The following is a 17,154-nucleotide window of genomic DNA, read 5'->3' as shown; positions in this document are numbered from 1 at the left end:
AATTTCCCATGCCTGGATTGTGCCTCGTGCCATGTAAACAAACTCTGGGGACGTGGGAAAGAGTCCCAACTCCCCTTCTCCGTTGCCCTGTTCTCAAGGGGTCACTCAGGTTAGAAAGGAAGCCAACAAATCAAGACTGTTTGGGGAGAAATACAAGCGTGATGGAGGGATCATCACCTTTAAGAAAAAAGCATAACACCAGGGTGCAGAACAGATCCAAACAGCAAAGCCAAAATAAACATATAACAAGGAATTAGAATTTAATGCATGAGGGAGTCCGTAACAGCACTTAAATATGCGCGGATTAAAACAGTAAGGCTCTCTGTTATAAAGCTTCTCTCCTTTAAGGCTGCTTTCTTTCCCGTTGGAACGGTTGGTCTCCAAACCTGCTCCCTCCTGTCTTTTTAATTCCTGTTGCTTTTCCTCATTGGTCTTGGTAGAGATGGAGGCACCTGGATGTTGGCACTGTGTCCAACCCAATACAAAATATTCCATTCCTTGTCCTTAAAGGTAGTTCTAGTGGGGCCACTCTTGCCACGGCCACTGGATGCCACTGTTTGGGATAAATCCGCTATCGGCCACTTCCTGACTTGACCTAAAACTAGACCCAGGAAAGGTTCACGAAAAGTAGAGACAGCCTGTAGTTTGCGCAGAACATCTCCATGTGCCTCCTTTCTCTCGTCCTTGTTGACGTTTCTTGAACCCGGGCCCACGGCAGCACCAGGTCTTGACTTCGTTCGTTGGACTGGCCCTGGCTGCCCTTCGAAAGAGCAGCGCCTTGGAGTTGCTGTGTGCTCTGCTGGGTGCCTTGCAAGGAGGCCGGCCGCATTTGTGGAGCCTCCTCTGGAGCGAAGTGAAGCCCACCTCATGAAGAAGGGCAGAGGTGGGAGAAGCAGCCGCCAAATCACTGGTTAGACAAAGCCTCTCGCTTGCAGGAGGGGTTAGATGTGGGAGGTTGGACCTGCAAGAGAAAACGAAACAGGGTCTCATCGAACATACCTGGTAGGAAAGGGTTTTTCTCCAACAGCATCCCCTGTCTTTTGCTGTGCGCAAAATCTATCTTGTATCTATCTGGAGTAATCACAACCACAGCTCATCCCCTGTTTGGGTATCAGCCAGCACGCCAACGACTTAAATCTAGACATACTTTTCTAAGATCTACAGAGACACTCGCTGGAACACCTCAGCAAGCAAGAGTCCAAAAGTGGCAGGCTCAAACCCAGCACCTCAACCAATGACTGATACCAAATGAGAGACTCCCTCCTGGGCACACAGAAGACTGGGCGACTTGGAAGGCATTGAACAGACAGACTGCGCTCTGGCACCATGAGATGCAGAGCCAACCTTCAGAAATGGGGCTACAAAGTAGAATCCTCGACATGCGAGTGTGGAGAAGAGCAAACCACTGACCACCTGCTGCAATGCAACCTGAGCCCTGCCACATGCACAAGGGAGGACCTTCTTGCAGCAACACCGGAAGCACTCCAAGTGGCCAGATACTGGTCAAAGGACATTTAATCAGCTACCAAACTCACAAGTTGTGAATTCTTCTGTTTGTTTGCTTTGTTCTGTTAGAAATGTAATATAATGGACTGGCTGCTCTGACACGACAAATAAATAAACAACTACAGATATCAAATACAGTAGAGCAGGGGTCCTCAAACTAAGGCCCGCGGGCTGGATACGGCCCTCCAAGGTCATTTACCCGGCTCTCGCTCAGGGCCAACCTAAGTCTGAAACGGCTTGAAAGCACACAACAACAACAACATTCCTATCTCATCAGCCAAAAGCAGGCCCACACTTCCCATTGAAATACTAAAAAGTTTATATTTGTTAAAATTGTTTTTCATTTTAATTATTGTATTGTTTTAAAGTGTCTTTTGCACTACAAATAAGATATGTGCAGTGTGCATAGGAATTCATTCATATTTTTTTCAAATTATAATCCGGCCCTCCAACAGTTTGAGGGACTGTGACCTGGCCCTCTGTATAAAAGGTTTGAGGACCCCTGCAGTAGAGTCTTGCTTATCCAACATAAACAGGCCGGCAGAACATTGGCTAAGCAAAAATGTTGGATAATAAGGAGGGATTAAGGAAAAGCCTGTTAAACATCATATTATGTTATGATTTTACAAATTAACCAAAACATCATGTTTTTATTTATTTATTTATTTATTTATTTATTTATTATTATTTACTGCGCTTATATACCGCAATTCTCAGCCCCCAAGGGCGACTCATTGCGGTGTGTACAACAAATCGATAGAAAAAGCAGTTTAATACATGGTAATGTTATGTAGTAATTACTGTATTTACGAATTTAGCACCAAAACAGCTGTGGATCTGGGCAGGAGGCAGATTGCGTTGTTTTGTTTTATCGTGTCAGGAGCGACCTGAGAAACTGCAAGTCACTTCTGGTGTGAGAGAATTGGCCGTCTGCAAGGACATTGCCCAGGGGACGCCCGGATGATTTGATGTTTTATCATCCTTGTGGGAGACTTCTCTCATGTCCCCACATGGAGAGCTGGAGCTGATAGAGGGAGCTCATCTGCCTCTTCCCGGATTCGAACCTGCGACCTGTCGGTCTTCAGTCCTGCCGGCACAGGGGTTTAACCCACTGCGCCACCGGGGGCTGCGTTAGGTAATAATACAGAACATTGGATGAGCGAAGTTTGGATAAGCGAGACTCTACTGTAGACACAAAACATGTATAGCTATAGATGGCATTTCTGTTATACTGTTTGATACATGTCATGTATCAAAATTTCAAAAATTATGTGTTCCTGTCTGGTTTTAAAGTGTTATTTACTATTTAATTGTGCAGCACTTCCTTTGAAAGTAATTGTTCTGCTCTAGAAACTTGGTTTTTCTGGCTGCCCCAAGCTATGTTGAATTGGCTGAGACTCTATGAGATATTCATTGAAAAACTAGAGTGAAATGTGCTACAGAACATCCCCCAGCAATAATAATAATGATGATGATGATGATAATAATAATAATAATAATAATAATAATAGTAAAGGTGGTCCCAGTGGTGATCAGCACACTGGGTGCAGTGCCTAAAGACCTTGGCCTGCACGTAAACACAAATGGCGCTGACAAGATTACCATACATCACACAGTCCTAGACACTTGGGACGTTTGATCCAATAAAACAGCCAGCAGAGTGATCTTGTCTGCTGTGGACAGAAGCATTAAGAAAAGCTTAAGTTTACAATGCAAAAGGCGGCTTGTATTCATGCTGTCGGGTTACAATGATTGTTTTTAGTTATCTGGCCAGGGGGCAAAGCAGCAACACAGAGTTAGAGATCCAGAATGCATTATAAGCACCAAAGTTATAAGCAGACCGGCCAGGAGCAAGGTTTTTTTTTAATGCAAAGGGGGCAATACCAGATGCTGCCCTTTCTTAGATTTGAAAATCATCTAGGAGAGGGTGAGGGACTTCTTCAGAAAGGCCAAAGGATGGGGTCTTTTGCCTGTCAGAAGTAAAAGTAAAACCTGTTTTATTTTAAGTGCATTCGGTGTGATGGTGCACCCACCCCTTTTCTACTCAATTGCTGGAATACAGGTCTCTCGGCCATTCCCACCCGGTGCTGGTTGGGTTAATATGGATCTCGAGAGGAAAACACCCTCAGTTTGGATGTTAGACACAGATGGTTTCACACATTGTACCTTCAGTGTTGGGGAAAGCATTCCTCAGCTTCTCCATGATGTCCTCCAGACACAGACTGACGTCCTGCGTGCTCACCCCCACCTCGTCTGTGATGAAGGAAAAGGAAGAGAGAACCATACAGAAAAGTTAGGGATAGCAGGAGACAGTGCTAAAAAAAGTAATTCCCATTGGGAACGTTAAGGACTTCATCTCACAGGGTAAGTCAAGCATTTGGGATCGTTGTTTTTCCCTTAAGCTTCCCAACATCCCATTTTGAGGATAAAGGTTTTCCCCTGACATCAAGTCCAGTTGTGTCCGACTCTGGGGGTTTCTAAACCAAAGATCCAGCATTGTCCGTAGACACCTCCAAGGTCATGTGGCCGGCATGACTGCATGGAGCACTGTTACCTTCCCGCCAGAGGGGTATCTATTGATTTACTCACATTTACATGTTTTTGAACTGCTAGGTTGGCAGGAGCTGGGGCTGACAGCGGAAGCTCACCCTATTCCCCAGATTTGAACCTGCAACCTTTCAGTCAACAAGTTCAGCAGCTCAGCGGTTTAACCCATTGTGCCACCGGGGCCTCCATCTTGATATTAAATGGATGATTTTCCTACTCCCATCCCACAATTTTCTTCTTTCCGCTTCCTTTTCTAATTATCCGTTTTCCTCCCCATCACGAGGGAGACATAGTTCTCCTCCCACTGTCTCCTCTCCCATTTTCTTTGGATACCAACCCCAGAGATCCCTTCATTCTGAAGACCAAGATTTGTTGGAAATTCCCAGTGTCAAGACCTTGCGTCTAACAGCAACCAGACGCAGAGCCTTTACAGCAGTGGCACCATCACTCTGGAATACTCTGCCACCTGAAGTCCGTGCCTTGCGGGACTCACCAGCTTTCCGCAGGGCATGTAAGACATATCTGTTTCGACAGGCCTTTGATCTCTGACATTGTTCTCAATTCAAAAGGCAGGTCTATTTATTTTACGTTTTAAAAGAGATATAAATAGCCGTTCCTTACTTCTCCATCCAAAATAGGTAATTGTGGAAGAAGGGACTCGGCTTATCTCGGCTCCTCCCTCCAGAATAACATCATTGTTATGTTTACAAGCGGGCAATGGGGAAATCCCATCACTGTTGAACTCTAGCCTGGATTCACCTTTGTACTCAACACCACACAAGAGTCCAATGCTACTAAATAAACGGTTTATTCAGAAAAGCAAATATCAAAAGCTAGAAGGCAAAAAAGGTAATATACAAAGTAATGTCCATAAGGCAATAGGAAAAAGGCCTTTAAAAAGCCAAGTCCATACTGCAGAGTTCTATTCAAAAATGACAAGGTATAGAGAAAAAAACCAGGAATAAATCCATAAGTAGGAATAGAGCAACTGCTTTCAAAACATGAATCCGTGAACCTGAGTATCAGACTTTCCCAAAGATGTTAGACATAGACGTGAACATGGAACACAGCCCAAGATCCACACAGTAACGCAGTGTTGCCTGATCTGACTCTTAAGAAAATAAGTCTTTAATTGAAGGAGCACAAAGCCATGAAATCATGCCTTTGACATCTGCTCTGTTGCTTCAAGGATTTCTCACCCTGTTGTTTCTCACGAATACGCTGTGACCTCTGTAATTTGGCTCCCTCCTCCTTCAGACTGACTCTCAAACTCCTACTAGCCATTTCTTAAATGTATAGAAACATTATTATTATTATTATTATTATTATTATTATTATTATTATTATTTACAGTATTTCTATACTGCTTTTCTCACCCCTAGGAGGACTCAAAGCGGTTTACACATAACTGACAAAACTTCAGTGCCATATATTGGACACTGACGCGATGCCAAACCATGACAACCACAATAATAAAACCACAATTAAACATAAATCATAATTAGACAGTACATAAGCAATCATTAAAACAATAAATAATAAAAACAGTCTCGCCAGTCGTATTGTCATTCTAGTCCATGTCTTTTAAACTCTACAAACATCTACTGTCCGAAGGCCTGATCCCAAAGCCATGATTTTAATTTCTTTCTAAAAACCAGGAGGGAGGGAGCAGATCTTACCTCATTTGGGAGTGTGTTCCATAGGCGAGGGGCCACAGCCAAGAAGGCCCTGTCTCTCATCCCCGCCAGACGCATTTGCGCAATTGACGGGAGCGAGAGCAGGGTCTCCCCGAATGATCTTAGATTATGAGATGGGACGTAGGGGTGGATGCGTTCGGACAAGTAAGCTGGGTCAGAACCGTATAGAGCTTTATAGGTCAAAACCAGCACTTTGAATTGGGCTCGGAGATGGACTGGCAGCCAGTGGAGCTGGTACAACAGGGGCGTGGTATGCTTCCTGTATGTCGCCCCAGTTAGTAATCTGGCTGCCGCCCGTTGGACTAGCTGAAGTTTCTGAATCGTCTTCAAAGGCAGCCCCACGTAGAGCGCATTGCAGTAATCTATTCGGGATGTAACCAGAGCGTGGACGACCATGGCCAGATCAGACTTCCCAAGGTACGGGCGCAGCTGGTGCACGAGTTTTAACTGTGCAAAAGCTCCCCTCCCCAGAAACATTGATTTTATTGCATGTGATGAAGTCCTTAGATTAGAGGTGAAACATTTAGGAATTTGGGGAGGTAAAAAGGAACGAATTGGTTGTTGGACTGGGTGGTCCTCGTCTCTTCTAACTCAATGATTTAATTAAATTGACATCAAAAATTTGGGAGAAGTGATGGAAGACAAAAGGAGGGTCTGCCTCTTGATGGCTCTGTGGAGGCAGTGTTGTAACATCCTTGCGAGTAAGCCATCAGCTTGGTCCCTTGGAGGGAAATAATCGAAAGGGCTGCTTCAAGTACAGCACTGGACCAAGTGTAAAAAAATGCCCATTGATGCAACAAGTCGGGATCTCTCTTCCTTCAACAGAAAGAGAAATGGGAAATGTCCAGTGCCAATCCGGAGGCACCACAGAGCCTCACCTGCTGTTTCTGTGTTGGGGGTGTTGGAGTCTTTTTCCTTGAGCTGGCTCTCCTCTGACGGATGGGGAGAAGGCGCCAAGGATGATGCTGTAGAGCCATCACCTTTGGCATCTGCAGGCGGCTGAAAGAGAAGATGGGGTCTCAAGACTCCTCCCTAGTCTCTACACTGACCAGATAATGCAGTTCAAAGCCACAATGCCCACAAAGTGCCCACTGGCAACACCATATATGACAGTGTTTCTCAACCTGGGGGTCAAGACCCCTTGAGGGGTCGCGAAGGGAGTTTCAGAGGGGTCACCAAAGACCATCAGAAAACACATATTTCTGATGGTCTTAGGGACCTTTTTGGTAGAGAAGGCTGAAGATTTCTCTGCCTGTCCTTCTCTTTCTTTTTGGTGTTGCTGAACTACAACTCCCAGAATTCTAAAACAGGCTCCCCCCAACCACACCAGTATTCAACGTTGGCCATGTAGGAAGTGTACCAAGTTTGGTGCAGATCCATTGTGGGCTGGGTTCAGAATGCTCTTTGATTGTAGGTTAACTATAAATCCCAGCAATGACAACTCCCAAATGTCAAGGCCTGTTTTCCCCAAATTCCACCAGTATTCACATTTGAACATATTGATTAGTCATGCTCATGGTCCAGATCCATCATTGTTTGAGTTCACAGTGCTCTCTGGAAGTAGGTGAACTACAACTCCAAAACTCAAGGTCAATGCCCACCAAACCCTTTCAGCATTTTCTGTTGGTCATGGGAGTTCTGTGTGCCAAATTTGGTTCAATTCCATCGTTGATGGAGTTTGGAATGCTCTTTGATTGCAGGTGTACTATAAATCCCAGCAACTACAACTCCCAAATGACAAAATCAACCCCCCCCCCCCCGATCTCACCGGTATCGGGTATTGTGCCATTTGCTTCAGTGAATGAAAATACATCCTGTATATCAGATTTTTTCATTACGTTATATAACATTAGCAAACTTACACTTATGAAGTATCAATGAAAATAATGTTATGGTTGGGGGTCACCACAACATAAGGAACTGTATTAAGGGGTTGCAGCATTAGGAAGGTTGAGAACCACTGATCTATGGGTATACAACACATTTAAAAAGTCTGAGGAAAGCTTGTTGCACTGCAGCCAATGAAAATGTAATCACTTTCCTGGCCTCAAACCATTTCCAAGCATGGCAACCTGCCTAGGAAAACCAATTCCTCCCAAACCAATTCCAAGTTGGGTGACAGCGTTAGTGAAGATGCACCCTCAATTCACATGTCTTTACTGCTAAAGCATTACATTAGCCCAAAGCACATAGAAGTTGTGGCAACTCTCTATGTGAAAACTTTATAATATTTGAATTTTTTCCACTTAGGGAGGGAAAAAAACCCAAGTAAAGGCTGGGTGGAATATGATAGAGAAGGCATGGGCAAACTTGGGCCCTCCAGGTGTTTTGGACTTCAACTCCCACAATTCCTAACAGCCTAATGGCTGTTAGGAATTGTGGGAGTTGAAGTCCAAAACACCTGGAGGGCCCAAGTTTGCCCATGCCTGTGATAGAGGCATATAACATTTCAAACAATGGTTTCATGGTGCTAGAATCCAGTCACCCTTGTTTGTTGGGGAAGCGCTTCTGTATGCAAGCGCACCTTCAAATCACAGGTCAACATATGGCAAACCCAAGAATCTCAAAGGATTTTCTTAGGCAAGGAATACTCGGAGATGGTTTTGCTAGTTCCTTCCTGTGCAATATATTCAACAACAACTGATATTCATAGGTGGATTCCTATTCAAGTTCTAACCAGGGCTGACAGTGCTTAGCTTCCAAAATCAGATGGGATCTGGTGATTTTTGCGTACAATTATGTTGCAGGGTTGTTGTAGGTTTTTTTGGGCTATATGGCCATGTTCTAGAGGCATTCTCTCCTGATGTTTCGCCTGCATCTATGGCAAGCATCCTCAGAGGTAGTGACCTCACTACCTTTGAGGATGTTTGCCATAGATGCAGGTGAAACGTCAGGAGAGAATGCCTCTAGAACATGGCCATATAGCCCGAAAAAACCTACAACCCAGTGATTCCGGCCATGAAAACCTTTGACAATTATGTTGCAGCATGCAAGGAAACAGTATGTGTGTGTCAACTGTAAAATAAGATGCACGAAGCTGATTGGTCGGGCAATGCCCGGGGAGATGGCTGAGCCTGGAACTTTTGGATACTGTTACATTTTTGTTCAGGGTTAAGCTATGCACGTGTAGACAGAGAAAGTTTTGAAGACAGAAGCAGAGAGACTGTTTGGCGTGTACTCTTGCTACATGAATTGCCGAAGGAGTTTATCCACATGGATAGAAAAAGACCATTTTAAATATCTCATAAAAGGATGTTATGTGTGTTGATGCAACTGATCACATTGTACATATGTTGTTCTCAACTAAGAAGAATAAACGACTTGTTCTTTATTATTCACCAAGTTCTAACTAGGGCTGACAGTGCTTAGCTTCCAAAACCAGATGGGATCTGGTGTTTTTTAGGGACAATTATGTTGCAGGGTTGTTGTAGGTTTTTTCGGGCTATATGGCCATGTTCTAGAGGCATTCTCTCCTGACGTTTCACCTGCATCTACGGACATTTAATCAACTACCAAGCTTGAAAATTCTGTGTTTCGTCTGTCTGTTTGTTTGTTTTTGTTAAAAATGTAATACAAATGTCTGGTTGCTGATGACACGATAAATAAAATAACACGTGTGTGGCATATTTTCTTTCTCTGGCAAGGCAGTGTGTGGGCTGATCAAACGTGAACCACATTTATTTTACATTACACCACAAATTACACTGTGGAATTCATTACCAGCCTCCCAACGACATAATTCTTCCATCTTGATTTTTTCTCTTTCCCAACTCTGAGGGACACAAACTTAGTTTCTGCCTTTTTTGGTTTATTTTTCCCCTTAATGTTGATGTTAGAATGGCAATGCCTGTTGTACCTGGTATTTTCAAAGAACACAAATTTGCACCTTTTTCTTTTCGCAGCAGTCGTGCCACGGGCCATACCTGCAAGAGCAGCTCTCTCAAGCGCTGCAACTGCGATTCTAACTGCTTGTTGTGATCCTCCAAGATCTGCATCCGGGTTTCCAGGCGGCTCTTGTGTTGCCGAAGGATCCTCGCTTCCGCCAGCAGCTCTTCGCTGTGTGGATCCTGTGCTGTTTCGGGAGTCCCTTCTGCAGACGCTGCCGCCTCCTCGTGCTGCCACTTCAGGCGCTTCAGCTCCCCTTGAAGAACCCTGAAGGAAGAAGGCGAAGAGGATCTAGAACAGTGTTTCTCAACCTGGGGGTTGGGACCCCTGAGGGGGTCGCGAAGGGGTGTCAGAGGGGTCGCCAAAGACCATCAGAAAGCACAGTATTTTCTGATGGTCATGGTGATTCCATGTGGGAAGTTTGAGCCAATTCTATCGTTGGTGGAGTTCAGAATGTTCTTTGATTGTAATGAACTATAAATCCCAGCAAAAACAGCTGGAGTAGTTTCCTGGCTCTGGAAGCCCTAGTGCAATGTTTCTCAACCTGGGGGTCGGGACCCCTGGGGGGGTCACGAAGATGTGTCAAAGGAGTCGCCAAAGGCCATTGGAAAACACAGTCTTTTCTGTTGGTCATTGGGGTTATGTGTGGGAAGTTTGGTTCAATTCCATCATTGGTGGAGTCCAGAATGGTCTTGGATTGTAGGTGAACTATAAATCCCAGCAATTACAACTCCCAAAAGTCAAGGTCTATTTTCCCCAGGCTCCACCAGTGTTCACATTTGCGCATATTGAGTATTTGTGCCAAGTTTGGTCCAGATCCACCATTGCATGAGTCCACAGTGCTCTCTGGATATAGGTGAACTACAACTCCCAAACTCAAGGTCAATACCCACCAAACCCTTCCAGTGTTTTCCGTTGGTCATGGGAGTTCTGTGTGCCAAATTAGGTTCAAATCCATTGCTGGTGGAGTTCAGAATGCTCTTTGATTATAGGTGAACTATAAATCCCAGCAACTACAACTCCCAAATTACAAAATCAATCCTCCCCCAACCCCAGTAGCATTTACATGTGGGTGCATTGGGTATTTGTGCCCAGTTTGGTCCAGTAAATGAAAATACATCTTGCATATCTGATATTTACATTATGATTTATAACAGTAGTAAGATGACTGTTATGAAGTAGCAACAAAAACAATGTTATGGTTGGGGGTCACCACAACATGAGGGACTGTATTAGGGGGTCACGGCATTAGGAAGGTTGAGAACCACTGATCTAGAACGTGACAGAACCAAGCACAGGGTCCTTCCAGTTCCACATGTGTAGTGTTATGGTGCTTCTGCCGGCTGCACCCATTTACCTGTTTTCATCCTCTAAGTGGGCCAAGATCTTCTCCAGTTCCCCTTTGTCATCTGCGTTGGTGCCGTCCTGGACCTCCTGGCTGCAGACAGGTTCTCTGTCCGTGATGGGGCTGGAATGGCGTAAAAGATACTGGTCTTCATCCCTGTTGTGGACAGAGCTGTGATGAGGGTGAGGTGGCAAAGACCCAAGAGCTTTGAAAGCAGAAGGCTCCAGGTTTATTCCCTCCTGGGTGAATAAGCCTGGAGCAGGACATCCAGAAGGTCTGGATTGCAGGCTTCACCGGTACGACCTCTGAGACCCAACACCATGGCCAAGGCTTCTCCAGATACTTGCTTAGGTCCCCCCCCCTCCCTTTAAAAGAACTCAAAGCAAACTACCATTTTAATTTCATACCTCCACATCTGACATTTAGCATTTACATGTGGTTGCATTGGGTATTTGTGCCTAGTTTGGTCCAGTGAATGAAAATACATCTTGCATATCTGATATTTACATTATGATTTATAACAGTAGTAAGATGACTGTTATGAAGTAGCAACAAAAACAATGTATTTGTTTATTTACAACATTTATATCCCACCCTTCTCACCCCAAAGGGGACTCAGAGCAGCTTACAAGTCTGAAGCCATTCCGGGTCGGAGTGAGCTTCCGGCCATTGGTCTAGCTTGTTGTCGACCTTTGCAGCCCGAAAGACAGTTGCATTTGTCAAGTAGGAAATTTAGGTACCACTTATGCAGAAAGGCTAATTTAACTAATTTACAACGCCATAAAAATCTCAAGCAGTGTGCAAAAAAAATGAAGAAGTACTCCATTGGTGTCACAAGTAGACGGTAAAGCGGCATCTCCCCTGGTGGCCAGAACTCAAAGCATATCCTCATGAAGCTGGAAAGTTAAATAGCCTCTGTGTGTCTGTCTATATATATTGTGTGTCTATGGCATTGGATGTTTGCCATGTCTATGTGCATTGTGATCCCCCCCGAATCCCTTGCAGGGTGAGAAGGGCGGAATATAAATACTGTAAATAGATAAATAAATAAATAAATAATATTATATTATATTATATTAGTAGGATAGTACAATATTTGTATTATATATTACTATATTGTACTGTACCACTATACAGCAATGTTATTAGTAATATTACATGCAATATAAAATATATAATTACTATATTATTATATTGTATTATTATTAGTATTACATTGTATTGCAATATTATGATCAATATTAGATGTACATACAATATATTATATTAGTAGGATAACAAAATATGTATATTATATAGTAATATATTGTAACGTATCACTATACTGCAATGTGTTATTAATAGTATTACATGTAATATAAAATATATAATTATTATATTGTTATACTGTATTACTATTACTATTATATTGTTTTGCAATATTCTGATCAATATTATATGTACATACAATATATTATATTAGTAGGACAGCACAATATTTGTATTATATATTACTATATTGTACTGTACCACTATACTGCAATGTGTTATTAATAGTATTACATGTAATATAATATATATAATTATTATATTGTTATATTGTATTACTATTACTATTGTATTGTATTGCAATATTCTCATCAATATTATATGTACATACAATATATTATATTAGTAGGATAGAACAATATTTGTATTATATATTAATATATTGTAATGTATCACTATACTGCAATGTGTTATTAATAGTATTACATGTAATATAAAATATATAATTATTATATTATTATATTATTATATTGTATTACTATTACTATTATATTGTATTGCAATATTATGATCAATATCATATGTACATACAATATATTATATTAGTAGGATAGAACAATATTTGTATTATATACTACTATATTGTACTGTACCACTATACTGCAATGTAATTAGTAATATTACATGTAATATAAAATATATAATAATATATATTAGTATTATATTGTATTACAATATTCTGATCAATATTATTAGTGGGATAGCACAATATTTGTAGTATTTATTAATAGTATTACATGTATTATAAAATATATAATTATTATATTATTATATTGTATTACTATTAGTATTATATTGTATTGCAATATTCTGATCAATATTAGATATACATACAATATATTATATTAGCAGGACAGCACAATATTTGTATTATATATTACTATATTGTACTGTACCACTATACTGCAGTTATTAGTAATATTACATGTAATATAAAATATATAATTATATATATTAGTATTATATTGTATTACAATATTATGATCAATATTATTAGTGGGACAGCACAATATTTGTATTATATATTACTATATTGTACTGTACCACTATACTGCAATGTTATTAGTAATATTACATGTAATATAAAATACATAATAATATATATTAGTATTATATTGTATTACCATTAGTGTTATATTGTATTGCAATAGGATGATCAATATTATATGTACATAGAATATATTATATTAGTAGGATAGCACAATATTTGTATTATATATTACTATATTGTACTGTTGTGCTATTGTCAAGGTTTACGCTATTTGTGTTGAGATTTATTTTAATTGCTTTGTATTGTTGTTGTCCTTGCTTGTATTGATGTATTGTGGGTTTCGGCCTTATGTAAGCCACACCGAGTCCCTTGGGGAGATGGTAGCGGGGTACAAATAAAGTATTGACAAGCTGGAATGTGTCCAGAGGAGGGCGACTAAAATGATCAAGGTTCTGGAGAACAAGCCCTATGAGGAGCGGCTTAGGGAACTGGGCATGTTTAGCCTGAAGAAGAGAAGGCTGAGAGGAGATATGATAGCCGTGGATAAATATGTGAGAGGAAGCCACAGGGAGGAGGGAGCAAGCTTGTTTTCTGCTTCCCTGGAGACTAGGACGCAATGGAACAATGGCTTCAAACTACAAGAGAGGAGATTCCATCTGAACATTAGGAAGAACTTCCTGACTGTGAGAGCCGTTCAGCAGTGGAACTCTCTGCCCCGGAGTGTGGTGGAGGCTCCTTCTTTGGAAGCTTTTAAGCAGAGGCTGGATGGCCATCTGTTAGGGGTGATTTGAATGCAATATTCCTGCTTCTTGGCAGGGGGTTGGACTGGATGGCCCATGAGGTCTCTTCCAACTCTTTGATTCTATGATTACATGATCTATGATTCTATTATTATTATTATTATTATTATTATTATTATTGTTGTACCACTATACTGCAATGTTATTAGTAATATTACATGTAATATAAAATATATAATTATATTATTATATTGTATTACTATTAGTTTTATATTGTGTTGCAATATTATGATCAATATTATATGTACATACAATATATTATAATTATTAGCATACCACATGAAATGGGTCTCAGACTAGTTTTTGCAATCCCCGGCGTCCTTCTTCACCCCATCCCAGGCCCCTTCTACACAGCCATACAAAATTCAGATTATCTACTTTGAATTAGGTTATATGGCAGTGTAGACTTATATAATCCAGTTCAAATCTGATAATGTGGATTGCCTGATTTGATAATCTGGATTATATGGCAGTGTAGAAGGGAACCCAGTATTTTTTAAATTATGCAGAATAGTACTTTACAAAGTACCAAGGTGAATCTCTTGTTTGTTTGTTTGTTTGTTTTCAAGAAAAGGGTTTAAATAAATGCTGAATGCTTTATTAGATGTACAGAGCACAATGCAGCTGGCTGAGTGTCAGCTACATTAAGATCACTCTGACCAAAAGGTCATGAGTTCAAACCCAGCCTGGGTTGGAGTGGGTTTCCAACCAATTGTGTGTAGCCTGTTGTCGACCTTTGCAAACCGAGAGACAGTTGCATCTGTCAAGTAGGAAAATAAGGGACCACCTTAAAGTGTAAGGTAAAGGTAAAGATTGTCCCCTGACATTAAGTCCAGTCATGTCTGACTCTGGGGTGTGGTGCTCATCTCCATTTCTAAGCTGAAGAGCCAGCGTTGTCCATAGACACCTCCAAGGTCATGTGGCCAACATGACTGCATGGAGCGCCGTTACCTTCCCATCTGAGCGGTACCTATTGATCTACTCACATTTGCATGTTTTCGAATTGCTAGGTTGGCAGAAGCTAGGGCTGACAGCGGAAAGTCACGCTGCTCCCCGGAATCGAACCTGTGACCTTTCGATCAACAAGCTCAGCAGCTCAGTGCTTTAACCCACTGCGCCACCGGGGGCTCCCCTTAAAGTGTAGGGAGGCTAAATTAACTGATTTATGAGGCCATAAAGAAGACTCCAGCAAAGCATTCCAGCAGGGAAGCATGCGGGGAATGCGGAAGTGCTTCATCAGCGTCGCAGATGGACGATGAAAGCGACAGCTCCCCTGGCGGCCAGAAAAAAAAGTTAAATAGCCTCTGTGTATTTCTGTATATGTTTGTATGTCAAAAATTGGCATTGAATGTTTGCCATATATGTGTACACTGTAATCCACCCTGAGTCCCCTGCGGGGTGAGAAGGGCGGAATATAAAAGCTGCAAATAAATAAATAATAATAAAATGCTCTGCATGCACAGTTATTTTATTTATTTATTTATTTATTTATTTATAATTCAAACTTATATGCTGCCACTCCCCTGGGGCTCGGAGCGGCTTACAAGAACAGACTAAAATCTGACACAATTTAAAAACAGTTTAAAACAATTTAAAAACAGCAATATCGAAGATCAAAGTTATGTCCCTCTCCCCCATATCTCTCAGCTGCTATTAAAATGACCAAAAGAGGAAAGGGGGACAAGGGTACCTAAGCAGGGAAGATATCTCTTGTTCCTACTGATGTCTATCCAGAAAGCATCAACTTACAGGCATCCTTCTTACCAGATAAATAGTGGGGGCTGCCCCAATTTCCATAATAGAAACAAAAGCGAAAATATTGCAACTCACAGGCTGTCGTCCGGAGAAAGGCTGTCATTATAGAAGGAGGAATTTTGGCTTTCCATCTCTGCAAGCCTGAAGGAATCAGAAAAGACGAATTCTGAGACATAAGTATTTTGGATTTTGCAATACATGTATTTGCATACATATACATAATGATATCTATATATGAACTTTATTTACGCTTTATATAGATCTTATACATATTTTACGTAATATTTTGAATACTTTTCTGCACGAAACCAAGCCTGTGTACACTGGTCCATAAGACAATAATAACACACTTTATATTCCACTCTATCTTCTCAGAAGGACTCAGGGCAGATGACAATATACACATATGAGGCAAACAAACATTCAATGCCTTTTACACACAATGACAGACAACACAGACAAAGGTAAAGGCCTTCCCCCTTTTTCCATCTCTGGCGTCTGGAGGTGATGCTCAGCTCTGGCCATGAGGAGGTGCTCTTGTTCTAATTTTTCATGCTGAGGAGCCTGATGTCCATAGACATGTCCAATTGTGTTGCATTGTATCTGCATGGGGCACCCTTTTACCTTCCCACCAAGGGAGTACCTATTGATCTACTCACATTTGCATGTTTGAACTGCTAGGTGGGCAGGAGCTAGGGCCAACAGTGGGAGCTCACCCTGACCCGCAGATTTGAACTGCCAACTTTTAGTCAGCAGATTCAACAGATTCAATCATGGCCCCTTGATAGCAAAGCTGTCACTATCTCAGTTATCTATGTGAACAATCTTGGATTATGAAGTATTCTGGATTTTGGGATTTCAGAGAAGGATTGCTCAGTCTGCCTTATCTTGCACAATACAGTTTACACTGAATGGCAGCTGTTTCCAGAGGTTCAGCAAGACATTTTTCCTGGTTAGAGTACCTTGGGACTGTATCCTGTGGGCCTTCCCAAGAAAAGCACAAGGACAGGAACTTGCCTTATGCAACAGTTAATGGATTATTTGTGTTCTGGCCTTTCCAAAGCCAGAGATACAGCTTAATGGTGTAACATTAGAAAATGTCGACCATTTCTGCTACCTTGGCAGCCACCTCTCCACAAAAGTCAACATTGACACCGAAATGCAACACCGCCTGAGCTCTGCGAGTGCAGCATTTTTCCGAATGAAGCAGAGAGTGTTTTAGGACTGGGATATCCATAGGGATACAGAGGTGTTTATAAAGCTATTGTCCTTCCAGCCCTGTTATACTCCTGCAAAACATGGACTGTCTACAGATGTTAT

General features: G+C 41.6%; 1 protein-coding gene across 4 annotated transcripts in view; it reads right to left on the bottom strand.

Annotated features, from left to right (window-relative positions):
• Positions 1–235: 235 nt before the first annotated feature.
• The window catches only part of DRP2 (dystrophin related protein 2), a 66,080-nt gene continuing 49,161 nt past the window's right edge, over positions 236–17,154 (bottom strand). For 2 of the 4 annotated variants that reach the window (XM_060756365.2, XM_060756361.2), the window contains 7 exons: positions 15,910–15,975; positions 10,993–11,136; positions 9,674–9,902; positions 6,629–6,749; positions 3,673–3,759; positions 3,391–3,476; positions 236–961 (listed from right to left, as the gene is read on the bottom strand). In XM_060756365.2, coding sequence (XP_060612348.2) covers positions 3,424–3,476; positions 3,673–3,759; positions 6,629–6,749; positions 9,674–9,902; positions 10,993–11,136; positions 15,910–15,975 — 700 coding nt within the window. In that variant the 3' untranslated portion in view covers positions 236–961; positions 3,391–3,423. The remainder of the gene's footprint in view (positions 962–3,390; positions 3,477–3,672; positions 3,760–6,628; positions 6,750–9,673; positions 9,903–10,992; positions 11,137–15,909; positions 15,976–17,154) is intronic. The other 2 variants (XM_060756364.2, XM_060756363.2) reach the window with 2 other exon arrangements.

Source organism: Anolis sagrei, chromosome 10 (genome assembly GCF_037176765.1).
Source record: "Anolis sagrei isolate rAnoSag1 chromosome 10, rAnoSag1.mat, whole genome shotgun sequence".
NCBI lineage: Eukaryota > Metazoa > Chordata > Lepidosauria > Squamata > Dactyloidae > Anolis > Anolis sagrei.
The sequence above is the reverse complement of the archived record's forward strand: the minus strand, read 5'-3'. Positions and strand labels throughout refer to the sequence as shown.